At 41.9% G+C, this 25,371-nt stretch overlaps 1 protein-coding gene across 1 annotated transcript; it reads right to left on the minus strand.

The window, feature by feature from the left end:
* Positions 1 to 1,742: 1,742 nt before the first annotated feature.
* Positions 1,743 to 23,385, minus strand: LOC133930313 (ubiquitin-like-specific protease 1D). The gene is made up of 14 exons (XM_062376945.1): positions 22,947 to 23,385; positions 22,397 to 22,448; positions 21,308 to 21,381; positions 20,988 to 21,238; positions 20,046 to 20,094; positions 9,987 to 10,054; positions 9,683 to 9,712; positions 9,508 to 9,603; positions 7,354 to 7,453; positions 4,860 to 4,954; positions 3,883 to 4,005; positions 3,499 to 3,613; positions 2,307 to 2,414; positions 1,743 to 2,188 (listed from the first exon to the last, which is right to left on the minus strand). The coding sequence occupies exons 1-14, from the start codon at positions 23,214 to 23,216 to the stop codon at positions 1,952 to 1,954; spliced, it is 1,668 nt and encodes a 555-aa protein (XP_062232929.1). The 5' UTR covers positions 23,217 to 23,385; the 3' UTR covers positions 1,743 to 1,951.
* Positions 23,386 to 25,371: the final 1,986 nt, after the last annotated feature.

A 25,371-nucleotide genomic window follows, 5' to 3' on the forward strand; every position in this document is an offset into this window, starting at 1 on the left:
TTTTTATAGAACTTTGTTATGTATTCCTTTAATTGTGATTCACCTTCAATTTTGCCTTCCTCTTGATCTAGGGAAAAGATATGAGCGAAGTATATTATTGAATGATTCACCAGATGTTCTGGTGATCAACGAAGGATCACACCAGAGCAATTGTGCAGAGAAGATTATTCGCCTGGAAGATGGAAGCTATGCTCACCGAATGTTCCAGTGATGAAGTTTGAAGGTGTCAGATGATCCGATGATGTGGCCATGGGACGCAATGGCTAGTTTGGTTGCATTCACCAGATGTTCCGGTGTCAAAGAACTTGTACTCACCGAATCATCTGGTGTTCACAATATTCTTGGTTCGAAGTGCAACAAATAGTTTTGGGGACTGACTCTATAAATAGACCCCCACCCAACCATTTGAGTGTGCTAGAGCTCAGAGCATACACATACACTTGAGAGGAATTCTTGCCACCAAAGTTGAGTACATTGAAGACTAAGACAATTAGCACAAGATTATGGCCTTGATTAATGCTAATTTAGGTCTAGTGTGCATCTAGCTAGGTGATTAGACTAGAATTGGATTAAGTGAGTGATCTACACTTGTTACTCTTAGTGTTTGCCAACACCTAGATGGCTTGGCGATGTTTGTGTCTTGCGAGACCCTCCGAGGAGGTTGTGGAGCAGGCGCGAGCTTTGTGAGCAGTTCTAGTGCACCGTGGTGGAGCGGCAATGCACTACCTTAGTGAAGATGATGATGAGCTTCCGTGAGAGGCTTAGTAGGAGTCCCACCAGCGTGTGGAGAGCTCAAATGCTATCCACGGAGTTAGCCGACCGGGGAGCTTGGCCCTTGTGAGGATACCACAGGAAAAAAGTGATCGTTCCAAGTTTGCATTCTCTCTACTCTTTACATTCTGTATTTACTTCTTGTACTTACTATTCCACATTTAACTTTTCTAGAATTTACATGTGTAGTTTGTAGGTTTAGTACCTAGGGTGCAAAACTTTGCTATGGTAGAGTAGAAACACTACATATTTAGATAGAAATTGATTTATGTTTATCTTATTGAAATTGGGCTTTAGTTTCAAGTGACCCTAATTCACCCCTCTTAGGATATCACCGATCCTTACACTCTCCAGCAGTGACGGATGGGTACCCCACTACCACCACCAGCATCTCCTCTTTTTATTAATGTGGCCCCTCTTCCTTGGCGTAGTGGAGTGGAGTGGGTTGGGTTGAGTTCTTTGGTTGGTATAAAGAAAAACCTAGATTTGTGTCCATTGGGTTGTGGATTCACCAAATTGTTGTAAGGAAGGGGGTTGGTTTTGTTCCCATTCTAAATCTAAATCTTGTTTCTCCCTCCAAACCAGATAGCTGTGGGTTTGCCCCGATCCATCCATCCATGGTTCGAGTAGGCTCTTCTTCCCTTCCTCAGTGCACAAAAGGTTAATGGAGCCAAGGTTAGTGTGCAGCTCTCTACCCAATGATTCTGGTTCAAGCCCCAAAATCTGGCTGGATTGACAGATGTTCTACTTGTCGATTGCCACAGCTGCATTTTCATGTGCTCGATGTGGATACCATGCTCATGATGTTGTGCAACATCTCAGATGGTGAGCGGACATAAGGTGTCCAAAGAGTGCGAGGAGCACAGGGAATGAGATAAAGTCGGAGGTCAAGGTGCTGCTTGAGGAGCGGGAGGCCTGCGTGCTCGCCAACAAGTTGGCGGCAGCGGTGAAGCTCACAAAATAACCCAAAGTTTAAAGAAGACAAATTTACCCAGTTTCGCTACTGAACTATACACGGTATTTTCCACACATTAAGAGCTACAGGTTTATATACATGCACCCTCAAGTTTCCTCTTCATGTAGCACAAGCCAACAACCTAGCGGCTACAAGGTCTACAAGTGCGATCTGTCCCCTCTACAGAAAAATTCCAGAGTCAGATGTTAGCATTTCGTGGCAGCATCAACCACTTCTACAGTTCTCTTCAAAAGAAGCAGACAATTTTTCTGCGGTAACGTCAACTGCTTCTGACAAGTTTTCCGATGGTGGCTTGGTTGCATCATTGTTAGATTCAGCTTCCGCACACGATGGCTCGGTCGCATCATTCTTAGATTCAGTTTCCCCACACGACTGAAGTAAACGGCGAATTTCAAGTCTTAGATGAGATGGCTCTTCAGGTCGGAACCACCCTTTGCCAAACTAACACAAAAGGTAAACCAAGTGAGTCACACATATCCATGGACAGGCCAGAGTGCTCTGTGCAAATAGACAGGCACACAGCACAAAGTGCGAGAGACATTAAGAAATGGTGACTGACCATAGAAAGGTCTTTCTTCTGAAGCCTTTCAGGTGCCTCCTGAATAAACCGCTGCATATAGTAAAGCACAAACAGGCCACAATCAAAATCATTCTCCTGCTGCGGCACCTGGCAACAATAGGTAAAAGGGTGTAAGGGTACTGACAACATCTACCTATACTTTGCCGTCTAAAGAAATATGTACTCTATAAATTGGTGCAATTTTACACATGCTGTTTTTAGAAAATTGCTAACAAGTGTGGATAAAGTGTAAATGGAGTTTTTGTTGTTCATCTTGAACTGATCTTAAACAAAAGAATTCATCCCTCTGTTGTTGCTTCTATGCAATTTTCTCAAGGCAGTAAGAGTATAATTTCACAGGTTTCAGCAATATGGATGGTACTCGCATCGTTTCGAAAAATGTTTATTCAACCTAACTATTTACAAAGACCAAGTAGGCACCATATCTAGTTTGTGTCATTTTGTACCCCTATTAAATGACATATTAGTCTATTACTACCACTCGACCTCTTTTACACCATTACATGTAGAGAATGTTTATTGCAAGAGTTGTGCTCTTGATTTTCTGAATAGACAAGATATTGTGAACCTATACATATCAAGGAAATGGAGAAAATTTGCACAAAAGGGGAAGCAAATTCCAAAATTAAAGGGCATATGTTAAATATGCAGTTACGTGGAATCACATGTGACATATCATCAGTATTAAAAGGACATGAAAAATATACGACTTTGAACATGGCAAGTGGGTCTGATGCAATTTTCGCAAGAGAAATGTCCAAACATCTACTAGTGTTTCTATTTTTGTTTCAACATGTGGGAATATGTTAACTATGCTACATGTATTTGTATTTTGTACACTTTACATCCACCAGTTTCTGTATTTTGTGTATGCTACATTACATGTGTTTTCCACAAGTGGACTTGGAGAGGATAGAAGGTGGAAAACTCGTGGGGAGGAAAAGGTTGAGAAGCATTTTGTAGATAATGTTGTTTGTACCATAGCCATCCACATGTTTAAATGACAACCTAGAGAGGCACATACCATTGCAAACTGCTACTGAATACACACATTTTATTAGCTAAAGATTAACCCCTAGCACACATACTGCAGTAATGCCTTTCAAGGGACCTCCCCTCCAGTTTTCCTTTAAAAAGAAGTAATTCAAATGGAAGAAACACCCAGGATTACCTCGATTGTTTTCTTCTCGATTTTACAAGGAAGTTTCTTCCACACAGTTTCTCGTAAGGGAAGTTCTGCTAAAGAAACATTCGCATTCAGGTAGTTCCATTCTTCTTTAAGGAATCTGCAAACAAATATGTGAGGTTCTATAAATAGAAGGAAAATAAAACAGCATATCCAAAATAATATCATGAATGTCTTCACACCAATACAAACGGAATTAATGGCATCAACAAATAATACTACCAAAATATTCTGGAGTTAGTAATCCAAAGAACAACTCCAGAATCATCACATTCTTGTGTTTGTTAAAATAAAGGGCATAATAAAGGCCATATGAGTACAACAACTGCCAGTCAAATAGAACTGCACAAAGCTATCAAGATTGTTGACCTGCTAACAACATTGAAGATCAATCTGCTACTATGAAACTTCAGTGAATCCAAATGAAGTATGATGGGACCCGTTTGATCTTCTTTTGCTGGCATGCATACAATGACCAGACTCCAGTGTGTTCTGACCAATTGGAACCATAAGAGCAAAAATTTTAGCTTCTTTAACAAAATATTAGAAGTAACAAATTACTATCGTAGAGGTAGGTAAGCGGTGATGAGGTCATGTCCCAATCAACTTTACACACAATTGTTCTTCACAAGTATGTGAGAATAAACAGTACAGTTTCCATGGAAAACCAGCAGAATATATGTGTACTTCTTCATGATGAGAGTTCACAAAACTAGAGGCGAGTGTTAGATTACTTGGCTCAGTTTTCATTAAAGTGCTAACCAAATTATAAATATTGGTTTTGCATTGCCTCAAAACATATTATTCAACAAAGTACATGATTTGCCTGCAGAATCATAAATTATATGGGCATGTAGAATTATTATTTTTTTGTTTATTGACTTTAATATTATTAATGTACATGATATCTGCAAAATCTACAACATTTAGGGAGAAATAAGGGTTAAATAGATGTGATCTCCCAATTGAGAACAGCAAAGAATCCTTGCCCTGTTGGTTACAGCCATAGCGTTAGCACTTTGTGCTTGCCCTTGGACATCTCGGTTTCGAATCGCCATGGGCACATATTATTTTTTTAAGTGGCTCCCAGGTGCAGCTGTCCATCTGGCCCGGTTTGATGCCGATTTACTGGAAAACCGGTCTGTTGGACTGCTTTATGGCAGCTCAAATGCAAGGGTGGTCATTGTGTCAAACCGGTCCAGACCAGGCACTTCCAATTTTTTGTGGTTAAACCGCCAATCTGGTCTGGTTTTCAAAAATATAATCGGAACACCTAGTAGAAGAAATGCTGATCTCAACTACATCAAGCAAAACATATCTCAAGAATAGAGAACAAAATTACTTACTCTGCATGCACAGGCAACAACACATATGCCTTCTGAAATATATCTACACCCTTCCACCATCTTCTCAAATTTAAAAAACAAGTGGTCTTGTCCTCCTTCAGATGAAGAAAAAAAGAATAAATAGTTAACACATAGTAATATATGACACAAAAACATGTTGACACCGCAGGCATCAAATTTTAATTTTCCTATGAGAACTATAAAAGCGTATTTTTTCCAGTACATCACACCAAAAAAATTGTAGTGTGGCTGCAACACTCCCATTATATCCCAAACCACAATTTTATGTGTGCACTCACTCTCCCAAAAAACAGACATGTGCGGTTTTTTCTCATACTGACTCCGTCGTGTTGCTACCCATGCCAGTGCACTACCGCGCATGCTCTGCAGCAGTCAACCATTCCAATCCCTTGCTGGCCCATATTAACATTATTATGCAACATGAGTGTTCTATTGTCCCTGCAAGCTCCAAATCGTCTACTCATCAACTGCAGATTCTTCTATTATGCGGAACCCACCGCTTGGTGGAGTGATGGGAGTTGTGATGGTATGACTCCACTCACCAGGGTTCGAATCCCAGTCCACACCTTTGTGCACACACAAGTACACCTAGAAGGGAAAGCACATCCTGTGCTCCATGAAGTCATGGATTTATTCTTGGCCTTCACGATTCTATGAGAGTGCTCGGAGGCACACTTGAGTGTGTGTGTGAATGCACAATGGTATCTAGGAGTGTGTATCTTGTAATATTTTTTTAAAAAAAAGATTTTTTTTACTATATATGTACTTTGCAATGATGCATCTCGACCACCTTAGAATCCCTACATGGGTGTGTGAAATTGCAATGGCACGCATGGTCTGAACATGCATTCTTTGGAGAAGGTAGGAATATAAACAAATATGAAGTATTTTCTGGGTACTAGCTAAACCATAGTCACCAGAATTCCGGGACGATTGGGTCGAGGAACGGGTTCGAGGGACGCGGGACGACACCTGACAAAATTGTGGTGCGACGGGGGTATACCTCTTCGAGGCGCTAGTTTGAAACGTGGAACGTGACCCAAAATAATCCAGGTCGATGACTCGGGGCGATGGCTACTTCTATAGATATATTATAGCGGTCATGTTCCAACTAAAGGCTATTATCCAACATTATTCAACACTGTAACCTATCTATACTGTCTATTATAGAACATTTCGATCTAAAGCCAAAGGTCCGACGGCCCACTAAACATCCAGCCCATTCTCTTCCCCAAATCACCAGTGGCTTGTATAGAACATCCAGCCCAAACACTAGGGCACCAACAAACTCTCACTATTCTCTCTCCTATTCTCACTCGAACTTCCCCAAATCAGCCGTCGTCCCAGTCCCAACACTCCGTCTCTGATGGCAGCCATCGCTCCCCTCTCTCTCCCTCCCTCTCCCACTCCCTCCCCACTAGATCGACACCCGGCAGCCAACGAGGACACTGCCATCGCTCTCTCCCCTTCGGATCTATGCTATCACCGCTCCTTCCCGCTGGATCCACACCGTCGTGCTCCACAGTGATGAGGTCTCCGCCGTCCGTGCTTCACCGCGATGGTCCGTCCTTGCTCCGTTTGCGCTCCGCCTGCGCTCCGCCGGTGAGGTTCGCTCCCCGCGCCGTCAGCGCTCTGCCGTCGACGGAGATCATGGTCGAGGTCGGGGCATTGCATCACATTCACATCAGGTAAGCCCTAAGCTCCATTGTATATTACATGTGTGGCAAATGGTCAACGTCCTAATCCATATGCATTGAACCCTGCAATCGATTTGTGCGGCAAAGGGGCGACAATCCTCTCAGAATTGGGACGTCGACCCCGTTCGTTCCTGACCCTCAATTCGGGACGGCGTCCCGGGGGGAACGCGACATAAACCCTTTGTAACTGGAAGTTGACTGCTATGTTCGGGTATAAATTAAACTTAATCTATTTAGGCATCATGTAGCCAATAATTACTGCAATTGGCCAACGAAAAGTCTGTTCCCTCCATTCACAAAAAGGTGACATTTTGGGTTGCATGTCGTTGAGTGTTTTCAATTTTGGCTATCAACTTGTCTGAAAATTTAAAATGGGCATGTGAAAATGATATATGCAGATTTGTCTCGATAAGTATTTCATAACGTTGTAATTTTACTGATTTGTATAGATGTAAGTGAATAGAAAATAGTGGTCAAAGTTGTGTTGTGGAGACCCTGTCAATTACCAGTCACTTTTTTCAGTTTTTGTGACTGAGTTTTTGTGACTGGAGGGAATAAAATAAATAGGCTTGAACACCAGACATCTTTTGCTTATTCCTGGATTGCATTGCATTTGTCCTTGAGAAGCATCTTGCATATTCATCTGTGTTGGTGTTCATCTCATGTAATATTAAATATGTACTAGAATACAAAATATCAAGTACAATAATCACTAGATTTTCTAATTTTAACAAGAAAAGAAAGCATGAAGTAAAAAGGATAATACAGAATGTTACCTTTGATGTAAGGGCTTCAAGTTTGCTAAAGAAGTATGTGTTGAAAATGTGATACTCACCTCTTGGTCTAATAATTGATGACATTGGTCCCTGTAGATACCTACAAGAAAATCTAGTTATGACTGTTATGAAACAGGTCAGAAAAAGGTAACTTGCAAACTTCGATGCATGTATCAGAACATGGAAATGTAATTCCTGGAGTGTCCAACAAAATAACTGTTAGGAATATCAACTTGTATTCTATAGAGGCCATAAGCCAGTAATATATACATGTACAGGTGAGCAAATATGCAAAGAGCCCCTTATAGCATCGGGATATTACACAGGCACAATAAATCACAATATATCTCTAACAACTACCACCAGATAAAATAACCAAAAAGTTCAATTATTACCACATTAAGGCAAGAAATAAGTCAGTAAGTTTACACTAGACCATTTTGGAAAGTCAAAAGGCCACATGACAACCCCGGTATGGCATATACAGCCAAGCAAATTCTATTTATAGGATCAAAATGTGCAAGTATGACTGCATGACATGGGCTAGCTCATGTTTGCTTCATAGTTTGTGGTATTCAAGGTAAGAATATATATTAAATATAGATGCTTGAAGTGACAGCTACATTTCTTCTAAAACTCAAAGCAATTTTTTATTTGTTGTTACAATATCTGTGAAAAATAATTCAAAGCTTTACTCAGTTCTGACCATCGATATATCACTGTAAGGTTCATGGTAAGCATTATGCGGATGATAACATTTGATAATCATGTTTAGAATCATCGTGAAGTCAACATTTCTTCAATCATCTTTCTGTTGCTTATATGAATTAGAATGTGAAAGACAGATGTGATTTCCCATGTCAAAAGTAAACTCAAAAAATGAGCTGATGACTTGAGCTAGGTACCATCAGTGTTACCTAGACATCCGTGTCCAAATTTTTTTGCTGAATCAGACACCCCGAATTTGAGTCAGATTCCGAGTTGTATTTCGCATATCCAAATTTTCTTTGCCGAATCGGACACCTGAATCCGAGTCAGATTCCGACACTCGTATCCATGTCCAAGTAACACTAGGTACCATTTCTAGAATCAACTTGGTTATTAGCTATCTTCTATGCCACAACTCATTTAAGAACACAAGATGATCTTTTTTAAGGCCTCACTATGAAATACTAGCACAGAATATCTAGTGAAACTAATCATCACAAAAATGTTGTCCAAGAAGTTCCAAAACTCCCAGGTATTCAATGTTATAAAAAAACAAACCACTATTCAGGATTGGCTCCATGTTGCATATGAGCTAATAAGGTAGCGTTTGGTTGGTTGAATGAAGTTGAATGGAATGGGATGGTCCTGGATAAGTGATAAAAATAGGTTGTTTGGTTAGTTGTATGAAATGGTACGAGAATGTATTTGGGTATGGGATAGTATGGGAATGTGTTTAGTTGCTTAAAAGCCATATATTATATCTATGTATAACTTAATTCTTTTATAGAAATAATAATTTTTATATTTGTTATTATCAACAAACTATGCTAATTAGTACTAATAATTACTAATTCTAGTTAATCATAACTTAATTTGTCAATAATCATCACTAAATACCCACAATAATAATTAGTTAGGGTTAATAGCATCTAATTGTAACTAATATTTAACTAAAAATCCTTAATAACCACTAATTATCACTAGCCTCAAGTGATTAGCGGAGTTGACAAAACCTGTACGAGGTCGTTCGACCAATTTTGTTGCACGGCTCGATACAGCATCTTCTCAGTATATTTTAAGAATCTGAACCATCTCATTCTAGACAGACTGGTACGGTTCAACGAACCAAACAGCTAGACCTACTCAAATCCTGCACGACCCCGTGCATGTATGGGTTGGTTCAACCAACCAAATAGATGGTAAGCAACCTAATGAAACACAATACCCAAAGAATCACAACCTAATGAAACACAATACCCACAGAATTAATGGACATCGACTACTGATTAGTACATGCCAAAGGTGAACTAATACAGTCCTAAGTGTATCAACTCATGAAAACATCTTCAACTTCAATATGAGCAACTGAGTTTGCTACTTCCATTATTACTTCTTGACAATATATAAGAACAATACTTTTTTGAGGCAAAGGAGAACAGTACTTACATAATATAGAAGTTCATTATAGGTGAGGATAGCAATGATTCAGGCTGGAGACATCTTATGTCATCAGTAGACATCTCAACAGAATTAGGGTGGTCCCTGTGGGTAAGACAAGTACAATAGCCATGAACTATGTATCAAAAGAAGGTAAAAAAGTTCTATTAGTTTAAATGCCAACCTTGAAGGATAGTATAGTTTCCCTGCATCCCTAAAAAAATGATGTACCAGCATTAGTCAACAGAAGTCAATAATCTAGAGAAGGTACTAATGCAAACCATAAGCATTGTTAGCCAGAACCAGAAGGGAAAAAATACGAGGTACTTTATTGCTTAGTCTAGTGGCTTGTTGCAAACAACAATACACCAACCAGCTACGTAAGTATGCATTTGCGACATATAGTACACAGCAGGTTATGATGTACACATTCACACTTATGGGAATTCCAACATAAGCAAAATGACTAGATGAATTGAAATATTTACCAGTTATTGGATGTTTCTTCAGCAGCTTCTGGATGGTTTGTGTCTCCATCAAGAAGAACAACCTCCCCCTGAATCACAATACAAAAATCAGATCAAAATTGGAAGAGTAATCAAATAAGTAATAATGAGTGCAAGAAAAAAGTAACTTAGCCAACAATGTCTGTGTATTGATCCTAGGATCATAAGAGGGATAAACATCCGTCGGAAGGATAGCTATAACAGCCCAAATTTTGCTATATAAAATTTTCTCAAGAAAAATGTTAAATAAATGTCCTAATGCCTTTCTTCATAAACCAAATAAATGGAATAAAGAAAATGCAAGAAAAATAAATAAAGAAATACTGAGAAATGAGAAAAAGAAAGAAGAAAATAAAAAGAAAAGACCAAATCCTCTCTCGAGCCTCCCTCTCCTCTCTAGCCCAACCACTGCCCTCCCTCCCTCAATCCAGCCCAACCCACTCATGCTCACCTCTGACCCGTGCCAATTCCTTCCCCCGGCCTCCTTTTCTAGCCCAGCTCTGCCGGCCCACTCCCCACCCACGCTCGCACGCTCCACAAGCCGCCCAGTGCCAACCCACGCACTCGCCCTGGCACTTGCTCCCGCGCCCCTCTCACGCCAGGGCCCACTCGTTGTCATGTCCCAAATTCATAATCATACTTCTTAAGCATTATGTTTAATTTTGCATAATTGTAATTGGGAATACTAATGCACTTCGTCAAAAGTTAATTGGATGTGGAAAGAAAATTCGGGAGAGAAAAGAGTTGAATTCGCAGTCAAAACGGACTCCTTTCTCTAACACGTGGGCCCCACACCTCACCTACTCCAACCACTCAAGTGGGCAGCCCCCACCTGCCCACTCTCTCTCCTCACTCTCCCTCACGTCCCCACCCGAGCTCCCCCTCCCACTCAAGCTCTCACTCCCTCTCTCCATTTCTTCCAAAATCCGAGCTCAAGAGAGGGATTGAAGGTGTGCGTGTGGTACCATTGCATTCTAGAGCTCATAAGCTATTCATCCATCCAATTCGTTTTCGTTTTCTCGAAAGATTCGAGCCGGATTCGATTTTCCTATGTTTCCTCCATTCCTCGGCGGTCACCCAACTCCACAAGCATCTTGAGTAAGTCTCTTAGGCTCCCCATGGCAAAAATTCGTGATTTAGTTGATCGATTTCGAGTTTTAGCAAAGTTCATGAGTTTTTGAGATTTTGAACCAAAATAAGGATTTAGATGAGATTTGAGTTAGCAATCGAGTTGCTAGATTGATGAGTGAATTCTAAACTCCATAAACCATCTCAAACGTGTTCCTCTTTAGTTGGAAAAAATCGCAATTCGATTTGGCAATTTTTTCCCCAAAATCAAAGAAGTTCTGGGCAGTGTGGAGTATCCGCATAATAGTGCGGATAGTCCGCAAAAATGCGGAGGTTCCGCATCAAAGTGCGGAGGGTCCGCAAAAATGCGGAGGTTCCGCATCAAAGTGCAGAGGGTCCACACTTTCGGGGAAAATGGCAATTTGAATTGTATTCAAGATTTTCTTAGGGTTAAGCTACAAAGTTAGTCTAGAACCTTTGGTATGGTATATGCGCAGGAGTATGTAGTATAGATTCAAGTTTGAGATTACATCGATCGACGAATCGTCAAAAACACATTTTCAGCCTAGGTCCGAAGTGTTCGGACAAAAGTCCGGAGGGTCCGCATATGTCCGAAGTATCCGGAGAATTCTCCGGATAGTCCAGAGTTTGCCTGAGTTGCACAATGTCCGGATGTTCTGCATAATTTTGCGGATAGTTCGCATATGTCCAGAGGTTCCGCACTTCGGCAACTTTTCAAATTGGTTTGAGTCCCAATTTTGTTCTAGCTCGCATGTTTGCACTTTTAACATGTTTTGCGCATCTTATGACAAGCATTGTTGCATTTCATCCATACTCATGGCATTGCACGCGTTATTCTTTTTAGAGAACGCCGATCCGACGATCCCGGCGAGCGAGGGCGGTCCGGAGGCACCTCACCTTTGCGAGTCAGTGTATCAAGGCAAGCAACTAAGCATATTGATCTCTCTTGTGTAATTAGATAAGTCTAAAATTAATGAAATATGCTTATGTATGTATGCATGTATAGTGAGTTAGTGTCGTGTATCAATGGGTAGAACCTATGCCGGTTGCATTCTTCTAATTTGAATACTTGTGTATTTACATTCCTTGTAGCTTTGAGATGTTATCAATGTCTAGGTATGAGTTCGACTTATATACTTAGTCATGCTTAGGTCATTCGGTAGAAGTCGAACGACAGCGCATCCCGTTATTTGCGAGCATAGTACCTTCTTATGATTACATACACTTGTTAAGGTTGAGATGGTTGTATGAGTGGTGAGTACGAGGTGAGGTGTGGACGGTGCTAGGAGGTGTTTTGTCCTGTCTGGATGTGGAGTTCCACTAGGTAGGTCGGTAGAGGAAACCAGACACTGTAGACCGCTTTGCGCCGATTAAGCACCGATCATCGATGTTTTTAGCTTTAGCACTTACCTTACTCACCACATGCCGATCTAATGATAAGGCGAGCTGAATACCTTCGTAGCTGTGGTTTTTTGGGCGTGGACATCGACGGTGTGAATGGGCGGGCTTGTAGCGGTACTAGTTTGCTCCGGGAGTAGTTCTAGTACCGCCGCGCCGAGCGATGCATGATCTAAATAGTTGGGGCTGGTTGAGAAATGTTGTCACGAGTACCCCTTATGTGCACTTTGGCCGGTGGCACAAGCCGAATGGTTCTCGTGTCGTGTGAGTCCAAGAGTATCCCCTGCAGGGTGTATAAACAGTTCGAACTACCGCGCTCTCGGTCATGAGCATGCTTCTGTCCATCTGCATCGGTCGTAGAGTTTCGAGTATGGTTTGTGGTTCGATATGTGCGAGATGGTGATGTGGGCACTTGTTACTTATTGATATACATGTTTACAGTTACACTTGTTCAGTTGTTAGTTGCAGGGTAGTTTTCATATATTTTCGTTAAGTTTCAATCGCTCACACAATGTCAAGGAGGCTTAGTGCATATGTTTTACTTAATCTGTAGTTCATCCTTGCTAATGGTCAATGCATAATCCTTGAAATCGAGCTATGTATATGTGCTCTATATGGTTTAAGTCTTGCGAGTACCTTCGTACTCATGCCTACGTTTTCAGGTACTCCTGTTGCTAGTGAGGAGGCTGTTTTTGGCCACTTTGTGCCTGCCGATCAGGGTGACGGGCAAGAGTAATGCATCCTACTCTGAAAATGGCGTTTTTGAGACGGTGCCTAAGGGCATATGGCGCTGTTCTCTTTTGTTGTTTATAAGTTTAACTTTCCGCTGCGTAGTTCTCTTGTGGTTAGGGGTTGAGGGGTCTTGTCTCCTCCTAGCTCACTTTTGTTGTAATTTGTTGAAATTAGTTGCATGCTTAATACTTGTAATATAAATGTTTATTACTCGCTCTTTATTAAGCTATGTTGTGATGTACATGTTGAAGGCATGTGTTCCGATCCTTGGGCACAAAACACGTGCCGGGACTACCGGGATGATATTCTGGTTAATCATCAAAATTATGATTATCAATAATGATCCTCTTAGTGATTAATTAGAATATTATTTGGACGGTTCCTCACACTAGTCAACTTCCACTTTTACCTCCCATTTTCCCTTCTTCGCTCTGTATTGCACCCGACACACACGCTCAATCCAGCGCCCAAAGAAAGGGAAGAAATCCCCGTGACCGCCTATTTTGAAAACGCGAACAAGGAGCCATCAATCGAGGAATTGATGCTTAGCAACATGGAAACCTCGCACGCGATTGCCATCGGACTCTAAAACCTAAGCTGACTCGGAACCCCTCTCCAAGCTATAAAAATCCCCCCAGACCCCCATTGGCATCCAAGAGCTCCTTGCGCCCTTTTCCCTCATGTTCCAGTGCGAGAGCGTAGCCCAAGAGCACCTGCGTCGAAGCTCCTCGCCGCCGTCGTGTGCCTCCCCAACGACCAAATGCCTCTCAAACGGGTTCCCATCGCCCGGAGAACCTCTTCCGCTGCTCGTTGAAGCTCTTAGGCCACCGTGACACCCTCTTCGCCCCTCTCCGACGAAGCGCCGCCGCTGATCTCATCCCGCGCCGGGAGAAGAAAACATAAGTCTCCACCGCTAGATCTCACACCAATGGTTGAGATTAAAACATCCTCGTACCCTTTCGTCTTAGCCCAGTCAGCATATGTAATCCGCGTCAGCACACCCACATCAGCGCGTCATGTGGACACTCGTCCTGCATGGCAGCCCCATAAACATCCCTTTTTCATTTTTCTTTTTAATCCCTTGTTGAAGTCATCATTGCGCAATAAATCGGTTTTCCTTTAGAAAAATAATTCCAAAAATCCTAAATCCAAAAATATTTTTTTCTTAATTAGAAAAATTCTAAAACTTATTTAATTTATTAAAGAAGGGTTTTAAAAATGTTTTCTTAGTAAAATAAATCTTAATTAAAATGTTTAATCATGTTTTAATTCTTTTAGCGATTAAAAAATGAATAAAATTTGAATAAATGTTAAAAAATATAGAATAATAGTTTTAATATGTAATTAAGTTTTCTTTAACGTTTTTAATTCTGGAAAAATGGTAAGTAATTATGACAAATCAGAAAATGAGTTTTTATTTAGTAAAATAATTTTGAATAATCTCTTTTAATTATTTTTAGTGTTTCTTTAATTCCTAAAAATCCTTTTTAATTCCAGATAATTGCTAAAAAATCTAGAAAATTCCCATAAAATACCAGAAGCCTTCAGAAAATTCCAAGAAAATCCCTACACCCTTCCAAAGCTATATTTCCACAATTGCAACTCCGATCTAATCGTTTCATTCGCTAATAATTCACCAAAAACATAAAAATAGTAATTTGAGTTGTTATGTGTGCTTTGGACTTGTTCTTGGCTTTTGGTGTTTATTGCCTTGTTTTATTTTGCGATTAGACACCGACGTCCAAGAGGAGTTTGTAGGTTTACAGGACCAAGAATTCGAGGATCCTGCTGAGCATCATGGTGAAAGCAAGTTGTCCTTGATGCATTTTGATCATAAGCTTTCTAAATGTTTTTGTTTTAAAGTTGCACACTTATAGTTGCCGGTGGGAAACCCAAGAAAGATTTAACTTAGTTTTTCTCATATCTACCTTGCTACCTCAGTTTTTGTCGGATCAAGGGTAGAATTGCTTAGGCCCTATTTGTTTGGACTTCTACAAGTTGCGGCTTCTCCAGAAGCCTACTTCTAGTACAAGCACATTCAGACTTGCTTTTAGTTTCTCAGGCTTCTGTTGTAGTAAAGACTATTTTTGCTTCTCAGAAACCACAGTCAGAAACCAACAAAAACAGGCTATTTGTTTTAGCTTCTGGCTTCTGAGAAGCAGAAGACACCAGAAGCATAAACAAACAGGGCCATAGCCTTGCTTGGGAATTGGATCATACACTTGGAATAATAATTTTGATCATGGTACTATGCAACATGAGATAAAATGGTGATAATGTTTTTAGCAACATGGAACTTAGGGTTTGAGCAAGTTGGTTGGCATGTGATGATTATTGTTGTTACGGCGGTGTGGCGACCCACCACCTTTACAACTTTACAACTCCTATGGCGCGTGGAGTAGCAGGATAGCATATCAGTAAAACGGGTATAACTCTCTCATACGAAGTCCGTTTTAGGTAATCTTGGACATTCTGGAAAGTTTACGACGAGCCCTTTCCAATGGATATGAGGTCGACCAAATATTCCTTATGGTATAGTCAGAGTCGAAGGAATAAAGTGTTGCACCATCATTTTTGGACCCTGTTGGGTTTTGTACACAGTAGCCGTCGTAGTTTAGGCTCGCGTTTTAGTTTAGATTATTCTGTTTTATATAGTTTCGCCGTTTATCGGTTTGTTAAACCCCGAGTACTTCATTGATAATTAGCAATATTCAGATTGCATCTACCTGTTCTTGCTTGTGTTCTCAATTCGCTTGCAGGAAAAACCTTCTTGGCGAGATCAACCGTGTCTTAACACGGTTGATAATCACGGAGTGGTGGTGTAGTGGTTGCGAAGGTTCTCGATCTATTCTATTCGGAACCTTTGGATCATCAACGTCGAAATTCCACCAATCGACTTATCATATTACCTTTTGGAAGATCGAGCAAACGCACATCATTATTCCTTTTCTATTTCGTTTCTTCCTTTTTTCTATATTCCTATACTAGTATACTTATATTTGTACACTTATATATACATATATACTCCCATTATGTATATAAACACATATAAGCAAAACAAACAATTATCAAGCAGTTATTTATTTATAAAAATATATATATACTTATAAGCTCCTTCCATATATGTATGTCTATACACATATATACATAATTATATATATGCACATATCAAGGTTTTTAAGTCAGCAAGGTGAGACGTGGTGACCCACCCCCTTCATAACACCTAGGTGAGTATGGAGGACGCCTAGGCAACGCCATACACACTTGCTAGGCGTTATGAAGAGGGTAATTATTATTTCATCAACTAAGCATTTTAAAGACACCGCAAAGCACGTAACACCTTGTTTGCTGCCAATTCTTGAGCCCACGAACCATTCTCCCCTTTCCAACTGCTCTTCACGATACCTCTTGCATCATGTGTTGTAAACAAAGAGTCCATCACAAAGCACAGCAACCTATCTCCATAAGCAGAGCATAAAACACTAAAAAAGCAGTACATTTACTGATACACAAGTTGCAGGCTAGCAGCACGGCACATTGCACGGAGCAAAGCCTAAGTATATAGCATTGCAAACAGCCAAACAGCACTGAGCACAAGCACACAGCCACACATCAGAGCAGAGCAAGCAGCATGGCAATGCGAGGGAGAAGGAGAATAAGCAGTTGGGCACACACCAGAGCAAAGCACAAGCAGAGGAAGGGCATAGGGACATGTACCTCGATTTGGCCTCCTGGAAGCAGCCGGGCCATTGGGGATGGGAGGCGGAAAGAGGTGCCGGAGCTCACAGCCAGTTGTAGGCGGAAAGAGCAGTGGAGGAAGAGGATGTCGTCAAGGCGTAGGGCGACGGAGATGGGGAGGAGACGGCGGCGGGGACACGAAGGCGGCACGCCAGATCTGAAGTAGAAGCTACTGGATGGCAGCGCCGAGCCACCGCCTCCGCCCACGCTTCTAGGTGCGTGCCGGGCTCTCTCTCTCTCTCTCTCTCTCTCTCTCTCTCTCTCTCTCTCTCTCTCTCTCTCTCTCTCTCTGTTAGCTCTTATGTGTCCCCTCAAGTTTCCCGCCACTCCATCTGATTTCCTGCGCCCGTGCTCTGACTGCCCTATTTCCCCTACCGCCTGACCCATTTCTCTTCGTGCGATGTCCGTTCGAACGCCTAGGCGACAAACCAACACCTTGTGACACCTAGGCGATGCCTAACACCCTAAGGTGGACGCCATAAGCGTGCCAATATGGCAACGGCGATGCCCAGGAACACAAACGCGCCTTATCGCCTAGGCGACGCCTTAAAAACTTTGGTACATATGTTTGTATACACATACATATACTTAGGGTTTATTTAATTTTGCAAAAGTTTTTATCTTCTTTATAAAATATTTTTTTTATCTCCTTTGGGTTCTGAATTTGGGTTGTTACAAGTATTGCTACAACACATCATATCACTCAGCACTACACATGTCACTGTTTCATGTGGTCTATGGCAAGGAACCACCAGCTCTTCTCCCATGGACGCAGGGTGAAGCAAGGGTAGTGGCTATCGACGGCATGATCCGTGAACGTGACGAGTTCTTGGTGGTTGTTCAAGAACGTCTTCTTCAGGCTCAGCAATACAGCAAGTACTACGAAGCTCAGCATCGCGAGGTGGTGTTTGAGGCGGGTGACTGGTTTGGCTCCGTCTTCTCCATCGTCAGGTGCAATCCCTGTCCGCATATACATCAGGTAAGCTCAGCCCACGCTTCGTCGGGTCGTTTCAGGTGACTGCGCAGGTGGGTTCAATGGCCTACCGCCATCATCTTCCAGAAGGCACCCGCCTGCATGACATGTTCCATGTGGGCCTACTCAAACGCTATCTTGGCATGCCCCTAGACGAGCCACCAGTGCTGCCACCCATGAATAGTGGTTGCGTTGTTCCGGTTCCCGCCCAGGTGCTTCGCATAAGCCTCTGGCGTAGCATCTAGCACATCCTGGTTCAATGGCAAGGAATGGAAGTTGTTGAAGCTACTTGGGAGCCAGTGGAAGACTTCAAGAAGGCCTACCCAGCGGTTTTACTCGAGGACGAACTATTTGCCAAGGGTGGGAGTGATGATATAACTGACGTGAAGTACAGCTGACGCAAGAAGAGTCCAAAGTCGTTTTAGAAGATGAAGTATAGTTGGTTTAGTAGATAAATTCAATTTGGTTTAGGGATAAGAGTCTAGTTCGGTTTGAATCAATTCGGTTTAGGAGATAAGATAGGTTTGGTTAGTTTAAATCAGGATAAGAATTACAAATAGAGTTTAGAGATAGAAGAAGATTTGAATTGGGACTTGTAGGCCGGCTGGGATACTCCCTAGCCGGCTATATATATGCGGCATTAAGCCTGATCAAAGCAAGCAATCAATTATTCCTCTGTTATCCCCCTCTCTCTATCTGTCGTGCTGTCTCCCTCCTGCCGTCCCCTGCTCCTCTCTCTCTACCCCTCTGTCCAGGTTCTACTGTGATCACCCGGCGCCAACAAGCCACAAGTTCAAGCCGAAGCCCAGAACTCAGCACAGATTCAATCTGAGAAGGCTAGGCCTTACCAGTCTGGATGTTCACATGAGAAGATATCCACATACAGATACCACAGGATTCATTTTAAAAGTAATCAAGAAATAACCGAAAGGGTAGAAGTAAAGCATTGTATCATATAGGATAGCAAAGGTTCTAACTTCAAGCTGAAATCCATCTTAACCATGGCAAGTATTCAAAGCTTTCAAGCAAATATTTTCTCCCCTGATACTCCTAAAAGTCCTGACGATGAGATTCAAAACTTTCCAGTTACTACTCATCAAAAATACAACTTCCAGAATCCCAATCCTAAAATAATATTGTTTTTTGATTGGGTATGGTCTCTAAGATAAATCTTAGATTGCTGATTTATTATCTCGAAATGTTAATAACATATTATAATTTTATAAAGTTGATTTTGTGCTCATATGAGCAGTGACACCCAGAATCTAGACCATCAAACTTGCCTCTATATTTGTCCTCTGCAAGAGGACTGACAAGCGGCCCTAGCATACTTCCACTGACATGACATTAGCATCTTAACTAGCAATACTTACTTATATATACATATCAATATGGGAAGAACATCACAAGTGCATTACTTGTATAGACATATCAACTACTTGCCTTGTTTTCTTCTCTCAAATAAAGGATGAATTCAAGATTTTTAAGCATGCACTTCCCTACTAGAGGAATCCCAAAGTGACTAAAGGACTTTCTTATGGCCGAACTAAACAGCTCTAAACATACTAAGGACCAATCTTTAAAAATATTGACCAGCACTTGAAATTCCTTTTGGACAAAAGATTAATATGAACTGAATGCTCAGCACCCAAGCCGTTGATTTTGACAATAATAACATTTCTCTCACAACAATGTGTATTATTTTGTGTGCAATGGTACATCAACATTTCTTATCCTCCCATGGCCATCAAATTAAACAGCATCACCTCAGAAGAAACATGCATGTCAAAAGAGGCGCACAGGGCCCAAAAGTTGAAGGTTCTTGTATCATAGAAAGGTGACATGAACATCACTACATATCAGTATTTCATTCCCCGCAATTTGAAATTCTAGTAATCATTTCCACATTATCAACCAGCACAAGAGGCAAGCACAAATAAAACTAGTTGCTTTATCCACTGCCAAAGAGTGAAGCGCTTGGGGATCTGCCGATCCTAGTACTTGAATTTAGATATTCGACATTAATGCAACATAAAAATGGCAATCTGTGGGCCAAAAACAACTAATTTACAAAATTGCGATAATAAGAAATCGCGAAAGTTCATACTAACCTTTCTTGATCTCAATCGCATTGAAAAGTTAGCTGGAGCAGCTCCTTTCCTAGTAAAATACACAGGATGACAAATAGATGACAGCAGTTAATCTTTATTTATAAGGCATGCATGAGATCATGAGATGTGTTCATGTAGACAAAAATCACTGTAGCATTTCCATTAGTCAATACAGTTAAACTGCATAGAAAGACATGGAATCATCATGGTTCACATATACAGTCCATTCCAGCACATGATGGATCAATGTACTTTACCATATGTGATTATCAACCTGGCCAAGTCAACCCCAACCATCCCACAATGGCAAGTAAAACTAGGGCATGCATAAGAGAATGACTAACGAATACATAAAAGTTGCCTTTTATGAAGTCGTCTTAGATTTTTTGCAAACAATTCATACATGTCCAGTGGTCCCTCCCTCGATTTCCATGAAGAATCAAATGTTAACTAAAGATCCAGTTTTATCATATGCTACAAACTACAATGTTTACTTGCAATATCATGTTGATCGAAGCTTCAGGATAGCGGAGTAAATGTTGTGAAAAATCCAGATAGTAAACAGACAATTACAACTATTGCTATTAATGACAGCAGATAATGCTCAGCATCTGGTTAAGTGTTAACTGAATGCAACTTAGGTCTAGAAGAATAATGTCCAGCCACAAATTTATACAATTCAGTTTGCATATCAATGCTTTAGTTTTATTGTATTCACATTGATACATTCAACTTCAGAAAACTCAAAGCAATTTGAACCCTGACCTGAATACCAGATTACCCTAATCAAAATCAACATGTAAATTATGTAAATGAGTTCCAAATGCCAGTATTAAGATATTTCTATATCTCGCCACAAATTAAATGGGCAATCATTTGTTACAATAATAACAAATAGATGTGCATCTTTAGACAGTATGACACAAGTCTATAAACACAGACCTTTTACGAGAAGGTGTGGACGAAGGTTCCCACATCCTATTATGGCCATTGTCCTTAGAGGCATCATCAGCAGATATCTTCTTCATGTTGATTGAGTTGTCTAGACACAACTCTCTATGAGACGAATTTGTTGGCTGTAAAGAGGTTTTACAAGACTCTTTCTCTTCACACAACTTTCCCTCATTTTCTACTAAAGTGTTAGGCTCGTTGGGGCTTCTTCGTGTTTCCGAACTAGATATGTGAGCACCTGTCTAATGTATAGAACATAAATCACTTGCCCACCAAAAAGAGATTTAAATACAAGATAATAAAATATTCACCTTTTTATCCATCCCAAAATAAGACTGGAAATCAGCTATGGTTACTTTACTTTTATTGGAGTCACTAGCCAAACCTACAAGAGGTTAGGGAAGAAAAATTTTGAGCAGTAGAGAAATTAATTGTAGAAATAAATTAAAAGAAGGGCCAAAGGGTATAGAAATTAATTGTAGAAATAAATCAATGGTATAAACAACTAATAGCTACAAAAATGCGTTCACCTACCCAAACTTCCAGAAGTTGGTGAAAAAGGTATATTTGAAGTGCATAAAATATAAAAGCACGCACCACATTCAGGCTTTCTCCCTGCTTGATCCATACTCTGGCGATGAATTGTCCTCATCATATCTAGTTATATGGCCATAACAGAGTCTCAAAATTGTCAATTTCCAGTTGTGATGGGTTTAAGTTCATCAAGAACTGTAAGCAAAGCAATTGTCTTTTTTTTTTTTGCAATATTTTTAGCTTGGCCATCATGTAGCTTTTGGTATTCATTTGCTTAAGCCAAGCTATTAAACTATTTCTAGATTTGATCGATTGATCAGCTACACGGAAAATCTTACGATGTTGGGATTACACAGATTATATCAAACGGTGAACAAAAAGATGAGGCAAAAGATGAGTATTCTCTCATCCAGAACTAACTCCAGTACAATATGATCGTGTCTGATTGAAAGCACAGGGTTTATGCTTGAGTTAGAAGGTTTAAGAACAGGGAGCTCATATCTTAAGGAAAGAAAGGAAAAGGAACACGAAAATGAATCGTCATAAAGCAGTTACACATAGGAAAGTGATAGTCAAAAATATAATAATGAGAAAGAAATTAAAGCCCAAAATCAAAAGAGGGCATATACACAGCCAACACTGGCACTGCTGTAAGCAACAACAGTAAGTGTAGAATATGAAAAAGATTAGAATACATAATCATCATTGATTGAATATTTGATATAACAGCGAACATGCACATTTCCAGACACAAAATTACATATCAACCTTTTTGTCTATCTGAGAGCATGAACTATGTTAAGAACGGTGATCTGTGGAAACATTCAAGTTCGAACAGTCACCAAAATCATAGATCAATAACATACCAGATGATTCGGCACACCTCGGTCGAACTATCCTTTCGCATCCGTCGTCATCCTGCAACAAAGGATTCCAAAATAAGGCTAACACTTACTGCTTTGCATAATTATGGCATTTCACCAGTCAGGGGACCCCCACGACCATAATTCCACTTCATTATATCGCATGAGACATCCTTGTTACCTCGTTACATAGCTCTGCTGGACACAGTTACGGTTATATATGCTAGGCACAACCAGACAGTGAGAAAAATTGATAATATACTCTAGCAAGTTACGATTTTGATTTCAGATTTTTCGGTAACCACAATCGAGCACCGCCAAGATTGCATCACAACTATGCGTCACTACAGAAAATAGAATGCACACAGCTTGCAGGCATTTCATAGAACAGAAGACTGAAGTTTGACTAATCACACAGCCCTCCCCACCTTCACCAATCCATCCCCTACGAAGGCTTCGACCCAAACTCCGACCAGACGAAGCAAGAAACGAACCTATAACCCGCTCCGCACACACGAAGACAAATGACTACACAAGAGAAACAACGGCACACCTGCACCCGTGTCCCGCCGCCGCCGTGCGGGCGAGGGGCCACGCGGTGGGCCTCGCGGCGGGCGAGCTCCCGGCGGATGGCGGCGAGCGACACGCGCAGCTTCCTGCCGCGGTCGGGGAGGCGGGCGGCGACTTCGCCGGCGAGCGCATCCTGCGCGCGCTGCTCCTTGTCCTGCAACTCCTGCTCCGAAAACTGTCGCACCTCGGCGTCAGCCCTCTCCATCTCCACCTCGTCCCCGGCCCCCGACTCGCCGCCGGAGACCATCGGCATTCGCGCGGGCGCGGCGCGGCGCCGCTTCGCGTCTACCGAGGAGGAGGCAAGGGAGAAAGGGGGCGCAGGGACACGGCTGAGCCGCTGAGGAAGGGAGTTGGGCGGAGGGGGAGGAGCGGTACTTGACAGACTGTCTCTATGACGTGTGGAGCCAGCCGCATTCGACCTCAGAAATTGGATGCGTTGATGAAAGCAGCCAAACCAAATATATCCACGAACCGAAATCATAGACAGAATGTGTCTCTCGGGTGCCTGAAAATCACGAAAAATATCTGTCGACAAGCACATCCGTTCAACTTCGTGATTCATGTTTGCCAGCCGGTTGTCTCAGTCCTCTTTGGCATCCCTTCTTGACGTATTCGTGTCATGGGTTAGCGTTTGGAGTTCATACGAAGGAAGGGGTGTGGCCTGGCGGTGGGAGGTGGTGACACGAGATATGGCGTCACCACTTGTCGTAAGATTGGAGGAGGTTGGTGAGTGGTAATCGACAGGTAGATCCATGAGATTGGAGCAGGGAGGAGATTTCTATACAGCTGATCAAGAGGCTCACCGATAAGGGGCAGTGAAGATGGCTAACGGTGGTGGGAGGTGGAGGTGGGATGAAGAGAGAGATGAGGGAGGTGGCCACGTGTGGAGCTCATCAGTGCTAGGGCAGCGCCGGCGAGGCAAGGGAGGAGGCGCGAGGACGGGGGAAGGGGGTGGCGGTGGCTACAAGTGGGGGTGTGGCTGGGGTAGGGTTTGGGTGACTTACAATGTTGGACATAGAGGGAACTGGTCATTCACAAGAAACGAGCTAATTTGTGCATTTGATACACTGAGCTCAAAATTCATTCATATTGCAGGCAATATTTACCTCCTCAAGATACATACTTTGCAGAGGAGACACTTCAACACAGGCAAGTGTACCATGGCCTCCAAGGGAGCTACACCAGACCCTCCCGTAACTGGTTAGCGCTAGGTGCCAGTCATTCACCCATCTACGATAGTAGTTTTTTTAGTACAATGCGCGTGCGCACTCTACTCCTTCAAGTGGAACAATCCCCCATGTGCACCCGCGTTTGCTCAAAACTCGAATGTAGGTAGGTGAAACAGCCCCACAAACACCCCACCAACGTGCGTGATCCGGGGATCGATTCCGAGTGGCCACTCCTCCAGCTGAGCGAGCAAACCACCCGGGCAAGCGCACGATAGCAGGTTCATGTTGGTTGTTCTCAACATCTCCATCACCAAGAACACACTATAAGTGCTACCATGATTCATTGTCAACATCTCTAACACAAAGAATTCATCACATTTGCTACTGGGATTCATCCACATTTTTGGTGAACAACACTGCAAGTTTTCAATGATTGTCTTCACGATCTCCAAAATGGAGACAGTTCCATGCAAAAGGACAACTATGTAATTTATTTATGTTGGGGGAATGGTACCACATGAACCCCCGTTCGTTGACTTCAGTCACAATGGTCTCCTAAAAACCAAGATAGAGAGACTCACATCAATGTAAGGATAGTTCCTTTTATGTTCTACAAAAGTTAGGCTCGATAAGGCATAGCAACCCAAAGAACAAAGCCTGAAGGACGAAGAGTGTGACAAAGCCCTAAGGCCGAAGGGGTGCAGCGAAGCCTGAAGGACGAAGAGTATAGCGAAGCTTTGAGACCGAAGGGGTGCAGCGAGGCCTGAAGGACAAAGGATCCAGCAAAAGTCCTGAGACCGAAGGGAGATGGCGTGAGGCCCTTCAGTAGCAGAGTGAAGGCTAGCTTAAAGAGGGACCTAGAAGTTAGCTGAAACCTGACAATGGAGTGACCCAAGAAAGATTGCTAGCAATCCGGACAAAGGATCTAGGGCGGGACACCCCAAGACAGGTGTCAAGATTTTGTTATTTAGGACAATATATGTTGACAATGACCATAATGTCCTTTGGGATACCCTAGAATATTCCCTAGTGATAGTAGGAATATTCATGTGGATAAGGGGAAAATGTGTAATAACAATGAGGGTCGTTGAGGTATGCTTATAAATACCCCTACTCACTCAATATAAAATGAGAATGAACAGTTATTACATTAATAGCTATTACATTGTTCACTGTGTTGCGATCACAATTACAACATTTGGCGCCGTCCGTGGGGATCGAGCCCACAACCATGTGGTG

The sequence above is a fragment of the Phragmites australis genome, chromosome 10 (genome assembly GCF_958298935.1).
Source record: "Phragmites australis chromosome 10, lpPhrAust1.1, whole genome shotgun sequence".
NCBI classification, from domain to species: domain Eukaryota; kingdom Viridiplantae; phylum Streptophyta; class Magnoliopsida; order Poales; family Poaceae; genus Phragmites; species Phragmites australis.